The sequence below is a fragment of the Colobus angolensis genome, unplaced genomic scaffold, assembly GCF_000951035.1.
Source record: "Colobus angolensis palliatus isolate OR3802 unplaced genomic scaffold, Cang.pa_1.0 Scaffold204, whole genome shotgun sequence".
Lineage (NCBI taxonomy): Eukaryota > Metazoa > Chordata > Mammalia > Primates > Cercopithecidae > Colobus > Colobus angolensis.
In genome coordinates, this window is record NW_012115200.1 from 3,620,295 (window position 1) to 3,628,382 (window position 8,088).

Sequence of the window (8,088 nt, forward strand, 5' to 3'; positions counted from 1 at the left end):
GGAGCTTGCAGTGAGCTGAGATCCGGCCACTGCACTCCAGCCTGGGAGACAGAGCCAGACTCCGTCTCAAAAAAAAAAAAAGAAAAAAAAGCACTTCCAGAGATCCCCCATCCTCACATGAGGCTCCCAGGACCTAACAGGAAAGATGAAACTTGTGTTGTGACATAGCCAACTCACTGTTCACCATGTGAGAAATAAACCCAAAGAATGGACTCAGAGAACGGTGGAAATGAGACTTTTAAACACGATTTTGCAAGATTGGGTGTCTGGTGGGCAGGCACACCCAGCAGGGTTACAACAAGCCTCTTATCCCCTAGTGCGCAGGTCCCGCCCCCGGTTCCTCATAGGCTGAGTACTGTCGGGGTCACAGTCTTCCTGGACGTCGCCTACTGGTTGTTGGGCAGGGGCTGTAGGTGTTTTCTTTAGGGTTGTCCTGCTGCATTTTGTTGTAGCCCACAATGCATTGCAATCCCAATCAGCTCAGGGGCTCTTCAAGTCTTTGACTTACGACCCAAGTAGCTGGGCAGACTGATGAGAACAGACAAAGGGAGCTATTTCACAGGCTGCTTAACTTTTATCTTAGACTAAACTTCTTTGGTTTGGGTGAGGGCAACTAAGGGGTGGCGGGGAGATCGACAAGCAGGCATCAGTGATCCAAGCAGGGGCCTAGTCTATCCTGTTTCTTCTGTAGTTTGTTGACCTAAGCCGATTCAAGGCACTTTGTCTTGGAAATGGACCACCGTATACATTATTTCCTTCAATTCTCTCCTGTTTTTCTTTTTACTCCTATTAGTCCCATTTCCACATTTATTTTTGTGTCCTTTGTTCCTCAAATCATTTCAAAAGCTGTTGACTGTCTTCATCACAACAGAGTAGATCTGATTTGGTTTCTAATGATAGTTGACATGTTATGGGTATTTGTTTGTTGATGGCTGTTTCAATTAATTTTTGGGTTCACCCTTTAAGACGGAGGATAATGCAACACTCTGTAGCTCTCAGGACTCCAGCCCCTATTATAAGAGATGTCAGAATGGAGGCGACCATTCCTTTCCATTTTCCCGAACCAGCTCTCTAGCCAATCAACTCTCCAGCCAATCTTCAGTTCCAGCATTTTCCACCAGTTCGTTGGCTAAAGTTGTTAACTCTTGTAATGCTTTTGTGATTTTTCCATCTGGGGCAGTATTGTTAGGAATGAAAATGCAATGCTTTCCTCCCATTATGATGCGTACGCCCCCTTTCTGTGCCAAGATCGTGTCTATGCAAGTCTGTTCTTCCATGCCATTCGGCTGGTGGCATCTAACTGGCCAGCCACTTCTTTGAGAGCATCTCAAGTAGAGGTGATGAATCTTTGTTGATTATAATAGATGCAATTAATCCAGTCTACATTTTTATTAATAGTTGACCACCAGAAGAGTGCTGATGCAAGCCCAGCAGCTGTGTGTTTTCGGGTCTTCAATTCGTTAGGTGCTCCTCTAGGACTCCTACTGGGTCAATATAAATATTGGGCTCAAAAGAATCTGCTAGATCTCTCTGACTTAGGTGGCCATGGGGGTTCTTGGGGATCTTATGGAATGCCAGGGTGAATGGAATGGCCATTTGAACTAAGGCACAAGTCCCAGTCCATTTGCACGGTGGTAACAGGTCACAGAGGTTCGTCTTCCCACTTACCACCAGACATCAGCCTGGGGTGTATGAAGAGCCGCATAGTTGCCTTTGTTTGACTCACCAGTAATGTTTAGGATGTGGGTACAAGTTGAAAGTTCTCCCACAGCCTTATTGAACTCTGCCCCCTGCCTAGAGAGGCAAGAGGAGTGGTTCGTGTTCCCTATGGAGGATGAGGGGATTGCTCTCATGTCTGATCTTCACAAGGCGGGAAGAGCAATGATAGACTTTTGCAAACCTCATTTCCCCATGCATCCCTGTCCTGGTATAAAGCCAACATGCATTGCATTCCATCAGGATTGGTATCCCATCCTGGGGGAACCGGAACCACCTGTGCCTGAGGCTGTCCAGCAGAACATGTGTAACAGTCGCTCTTATTAAGAGCTAGTACCGAAAATCTGACCCATTCAGCCCAGGCATTGATATCCCCATATCCAGTCTTAGTTTCTAAAGTCTGCCTCAAATCTGTTACCTTCATTATTTTTACTCTCTTAGGGTATTGTCCGGTGGGTTAAAGGAAGTAGTAGGACCAGGAGTTATAGTAATCCTGGGTGGGCTCGGGGTAGAGTTGGTGACGTGCCTGAAAGCTAACTGTTCCACGGGATCCCTTCCTGAGATATTTATTCCTGATCCAAGGTTCCTGGTCTAGGGTAGCTAGGGTGTTTATGTTAATTAATATAGGATTGCACTCTAAATTTCTACAGTTAGGTGGTGTGGGGCTCTTGTATTTTATTCTTTAAGGGTTTGGTTTTGGAAGAATGGCTCACCCAGCCTCAAAATTGGGTGATCCACCAGACCTCATTCCAGCTAGCACAGGGCTTTCCCCATAGCGACCTGTTTCAGGACGTAGATATTTGTTTGCTTGTGACAGCTGCCTTTGGTTCCCTAAATTCCCACAAGGTAAGACTTGGCAGGCATCGAAACTTATGGTCTGGGGGGTGGAGGTTCTAGCTATATTGACTATTAGTTTGATTGGCTATTCTTCTACCAGGCTCCGTCCAATAATTGTGTACCAATTAATTCTAACTACATCCACCCCAATGACAGAGCCTGCTCATAGCTTCCTTCTAGGTTTTCCTCAGAGTTAGCTGAAGGGTTCCTTAGGAGGTCCATACACTTCCCATTTCTCTTCCCCTTCCTTCCAGGAGTTCTTTACCAGTCTCTTGACTGAGTGTCATGTGTCCACTCCTATCCAGCTGTTCGTACGGCTGTCTCAGTGGTCAGGAGAGCTTGGTAGGGACCTTCCTAGCTTGGGCGGAGCTTCGCCAGGCTGGAAGTGGTGAACCATGAACTCATGAGGCAGGGTTTGAGTCAGAAATCCTTTCAACCTGAGGGATGACAGGGTGGAGGATATGGCCAGTATATAATTTCTTGAAAATTCGTCTTTGGTTTTCATAGTAGGAAGGTCAGTAGTCCCACCTAAATATGGGAGTCCATATAACAACTCATAAGGAGACCATCCCAGGCCTTTCCTAGGGGCTATACTAATCCTCAGGAGTTGCTCTGGGGAGACGTTTGGTCCAAGGCACTTTAGTTTCTAAGATTAGTTTAGTAAATACGCTTTTAGAGAGTCCGATTCCTTTTTTCTACTTTTCCTGAGGAAGCGGGGTGCCAAGGGATGTGGTAACCCGTCTAATGTACAAACCCTCCAGAATTCCCCTTAGTACCCTCAAGGTAAAGTGGCTCCCATTGTCTGAATCAATATTTTCTACCAGGCCAAATCTGGGTATAATTTGTTCTAAGATTATTTTGACCACATACTTGGTGGTGACAGTTGGGAGGGAAGGCCTCTACCCAGCTGGAGAGGTGGTTTACCATTACCAGTAGACACGTGAGTCTCCCTATTTGGGGCATTTCTGTAAAATCTACTTGAAGGAAGTCTCCCCCTGGTAGTTTTTTGTTTGTTTGTTTGTTTGTGTTTTTGAGATGGAGTCTTGCACTGTTGCCCTGGCTGGAGTGCAGTGGTGCAGTCTCTGCTCACTGCAACCTCCACCTCCCAGGTTCAAGTGATTCTCCTGCCTCAGCCTCCCGAGTAGCTGGGATTACAGGCACCTGCCACCACGCCCAGCTAATTCTTTGTATTTTTAGTAAAGATGGAGTTTCACACTATGTTGGGCAGGCTGGTCTTGAACTCCTAACCTCATGATCCACCTGCCTCAGCCTCCCAAAGTGCTGGGAATACAGGCATGAGCCTCCGCACCCAGCTGGTAGTCAAACTACCTTTTTGTTTATTCTCTGGCAGGTCACACAACCCCCACACACTTGTTTAGCAGGGGTATAAATCCCTATACACCCTTAATTCTTGAGTATTGCATCACACATGGTCTTGGGACCCCAGTGACTTCCTTGTGCAGTATGGACATCAGTTCTCTCATTATGGGTTTATCATTTATCTCCCATCAGAGAGCACCCACCTTCCATCCTCAGTTTGAGAGGCCCCTATCTTGCCCAGCTCTTCCTCCTCTTTAGAAAATTGGGGTCTTAATACCGCCTTAGGGATATCTGGGATTAGGCTGAACAGTCTAACTTCTTCCTCTAGAGAGGCCTGTGTAGCAGCTTCATCCACAAGCTGTTCCCTACAGCTTCTATAGTGTTTCCTTTCTGATGGCCGTTTACATGAACCATGGCTACCTCTGCTGGAGGCAGGACGCTTTCAAAAACTTGCTTGACCAGTTCCCCATGTACCAGTTTTTTCCCTTACTATTTATCAGGCCGCACTCTGTCCAGATCCTTCCAAAGGTATGTCCTACTCCATAGGCGTATTTGGAATCACTATATATAGTGCCTTCTTGGCCTTCTAGGAGCTTTAGGGCCTGGTTAAGAGCGTATTATTCACAGGTTTGGGCTGACCAGTTGTTGGGTAATCTACCTTTTTCACGTAAGGATTGTTTGCGTCAGTGACAGCATAGCCATTGTGTCTTTTACCATCAGTCACTTGGGATGGCCCATCCACAGACAGCCTCATTCCATCATGTAGGGGAGCTTCTCAAAGGTCTGGTGTGACTTTAGTTTGATATTCTATGATACCTAACAGTTATGGTCTGATGCCACCTTATTCTCCTGTCCTTTCAATAAGAAACTGACTGGATTCAAGCAAGATCTGTTATTAAGACCAAATCATCTTTTTCTAGTAATGGAACTTCATATTTTAATGTCCAGGAATTAGTCAACCATCTCCCAACTCTTTGATTTCATATATACCTGACCTGATGTGGGGTGCTCCCTACCAGGGCCCAGTCAAAGGTCAGCTTCCAACCCTCCTCTATCAGCAGGGCTGTGACAGCTACTGCTTGCACACATTTGGGCCACCCTCAAGGGACAGGATCAAGAAGCTTGGAGATAAAAACAACAGATTGCCTCTTCCCTGCCCCAGATTTGAGTGAACACCCCAAGGGCCACGCCCTGGCCTACTGTTATTAACAGATAACACATTTTCTTTAAAGATGGAAAGGCCAGGACTGGGACTGTAGTGAGAGCTTGCTTTAAATCCTCCACTGCCTTGATTTCTTCCAGGGACCATTGCAAAGGATGGAGTTCCTCTTCTAGTAACTTAAGATACAAAATCTTTGTCTTTTGAGCATATGAGTCAATCCATAATCTACAGTAACCAGTTAAACCTAAACATTTTTGGAGTTCTTTCTTTGTCTTAGGCAAGGGCAGACCCACTATTCCCAATACTCTTTCTGGGTTTATTCTCTGCTTCCCTTCACTAATTAGATGTCCTAAATATTTAACTTCTTTTTCTACAAATTGGAATTTGTTCTTGGAGAAACAAGAACAAGCCCCTTTCCCCTAGGAAATTAAGCAAGCCCCTTTCCCCTAGGAAATTAAGCAAGCTTGCGGTGGCTTCTGATACCTTGTCTCTCCTTTCCCCAGAAATTAGAAGATCATCCACATACTGTAACAACTGGGTTTCTCTGGAAGGTGGGAATTCCTCCAGGACTTTTTCTGAGATGTGACCAAATAAGGCTGGGGCTTCCGTGAACCCTTTTGGCAGCACAGTCCAACAGTACTGCTGCTTTCTCCCAGTTACAGGGTTTTCCATTCAAAGGCAAAGAGGTCCCTACTCCTAGAGTCTAGGGGACATGCCCAGAATGCGTCTTTCAGATCCACTACACCGAACCACTTATGTTAATGGAGTATTTTACTAAGAAGGGTGTAGGGGTGAGGCATCACAGGATGGTGAGTTTGTACAATTTGATTTATAATTCTTAGATCTTGCACTAATCTGTAGGACCCATCCAGTTTCTTTACTGGGAGAATTGGAGGGTTGTATGGTGACATGCAGAGTTCCACTAGTCCATCTTTAATTCATTCCTCTACTACCGCTTGGAGACCCTTTCTCCCTTCAGTGGGTATGGGATATTGTTTCCTGCAAACTCTTTCTCTTTCTCCTGGATGTTTTAGTTCAATCTGTAAGGGTGTGATTTTTAATCCTCCCCGTTGCCTTCCTTAATCCACACAAGGGGATTACTTTCTTCCTCCTCTGTTAGAAGGCCCATCATTACTTTTATTTGTCCCTTCTCTATTCCTAATCCTAAACCTAATCTGACAATCAGGTCTTGACCCAGGAGGTTAGTTCCTGCTTCAGGAACATGTAAGAACAACCCCTTAATTTGTTCTGATCCCAAGCTAATTAACATTTTCTTAAATATCGGAACCTGAAATCCCTCCCTCTTTACCCCGATACAGTTAACTTCTCCTTAGAGAGTTTTGTGCCCCTTGGTTGGTACACTGGGGAGAAGCAAGCCCCTCTGTGCAATATGCAGCGTGTGTTTCATAGAGAAGTCAACGTAATCACGACAGCCAATCCACGCGCTGCTCTTTAGTGCTGCCCACGTTGCCCCGTCTCACAGATGAGGACACTGGAGCCCAGAGAGGTTTGGGAACTTGCTCAAGGTCACACAGCCAATAGATTTTGAAACGTAGATGTGAGCCAATAGATTTTGAAACGTAGATGTGAATCCAGGCAGTCTGGCTTCGAGATCATTGTTCCGAACAATGATCTGTTTCTACTCCCTCAGTAAATATGGATATAGATATAAATATATATAATAATGTGAGTATAAACAACATAGCAGCATTAATGACGGTATTGTAAAAATTAGCTATTATCCTCCCACACTGTGACTGTAAAATTATATATATGTTATATGCATTTTACACAGCTAAAATCAATGTGTATACATTTCATCTTCCACGTTCCCTTATTTATAATGACTTTAAAGCGTCACTGAGTTGACGTGTCGATCTGCTTCTGAAATGATGCTCGCTGAGGTTATTTTTATGTGCTGCTGATCATAGAGAACACCACAGCAGATGTCTCTGTCCCTGTCTTTTAGTTTCCTCTTAATGATTGAGTTGGGCTGAGTCCCCCAGACCAGACATGGTTCTGGCTATTTGCTCAGTAAACAGGCGGTTTCGAGGGCTGCCGAGGGCCAGGTGCTGCGGCAGGCACTGGAGAAAGGGCCGAGACACTGAGTGTGGAGCCCCAGGATTCAGACCGTGTCGCAGGCTTTGGGATAGAAACCGTGGTGTGCTTGGTCAGCAGCAGAGTGCCGGCTCTTCAGGAAGCCAGTCCCCGCTCGGAAGGCCGCTGGAAGGAGCCCTGGTTCTTTTCTTTCTGATTCTCGTGTTTACTATTGACATCTTTTGAGGGTAAGAGATTGGGTTTTTGTTTTTTGACTTAGTATACGTGGTTAGTAGTTCTTTTGGAAATGGATTTTGGATATATCATGTTTTAAAAATTAGTTGGTTGACAAAACATTCTCTGATTCTCTTTTGCACGGAAGCAATTGCATCTGCAAAGGAACGCCCTGTGTGTGATTCCTCAAGATTTCTTTCAGTTGCTGCCGAACCTGACTTGGCTGGACCTCCGGTACAATAGAATTAAGGTGCTTCCTTCCGGGATCGGAGCCCACAGGTAAGTTGTTTATGCTTCCAGATTTTAAAATCATCCTTGTCCTTTACTCTTGATTGAATTTTTATTTCGGAATAGAAACATTTAACAGTATTTTTAAATCCAGCTAAGAGGTGCGACAGTTCAATGTAGCCAACATGCAGAACTGTAACTTGGGATATTTGGTGCCACAACAAATGCTGGTAGCCACAGTGTCTTTTTGCTGGGTGGCCAGTGTGATTTTTGTCACAGCTGATTCCAGCTCTGACTCTCCTTGTGTGAAGCTGCCTGAAAATCAGAAATACCTCTGACGAGTTAAACCAGCAACTTTGGCCAAGCGCAGTGGCTCACGCGTGTAATCCCAGCACTTTGGGAGACTGAGGCGGGCAGATCACCTGAGGTCAGGAGATCAAGACCATCCTGGCCAACATGTCAAACCCTGTCTCTACTAAAAATACAGAAAAATTAGCTGGGCGTGGTGGCGGGCGCTTGTAGTCTCAGCTACTTGGGAGGCTGAGGCAGGAGAA

At 45.4% G+C, this 8,088-nt stretch overlaps 1 protein-coding gene across 3 annotated transcripts in view; it reads left to right on the forward strand.

Moving 5' to 3' along the window:
- The window catches only part of LRRC27 (leucine rich repeat containing 27), a 45,930-nt gene that overhangs the window by 1,680 nt on the left and 36,162 nt on the right, over nt 1-8,088 (forward strand). For 2 of the 3 annotated variants that reach the window (XM_011941965.1, XM_011941966.1), the window contains exon 2: nt 7,455-7,585. In XM_011941965.1, the coding sequence (XP_011797355.1) occupies nt 7,455-7,585 (131 nt within the window). Of the gene's footprint in view, nt 1-7,005; nt 7,321-7,454; nt 7,586-8,088 lie in introns of those variants that run through there. The other variant, XM_011941967.1, reaches the window with a different exon arrangement.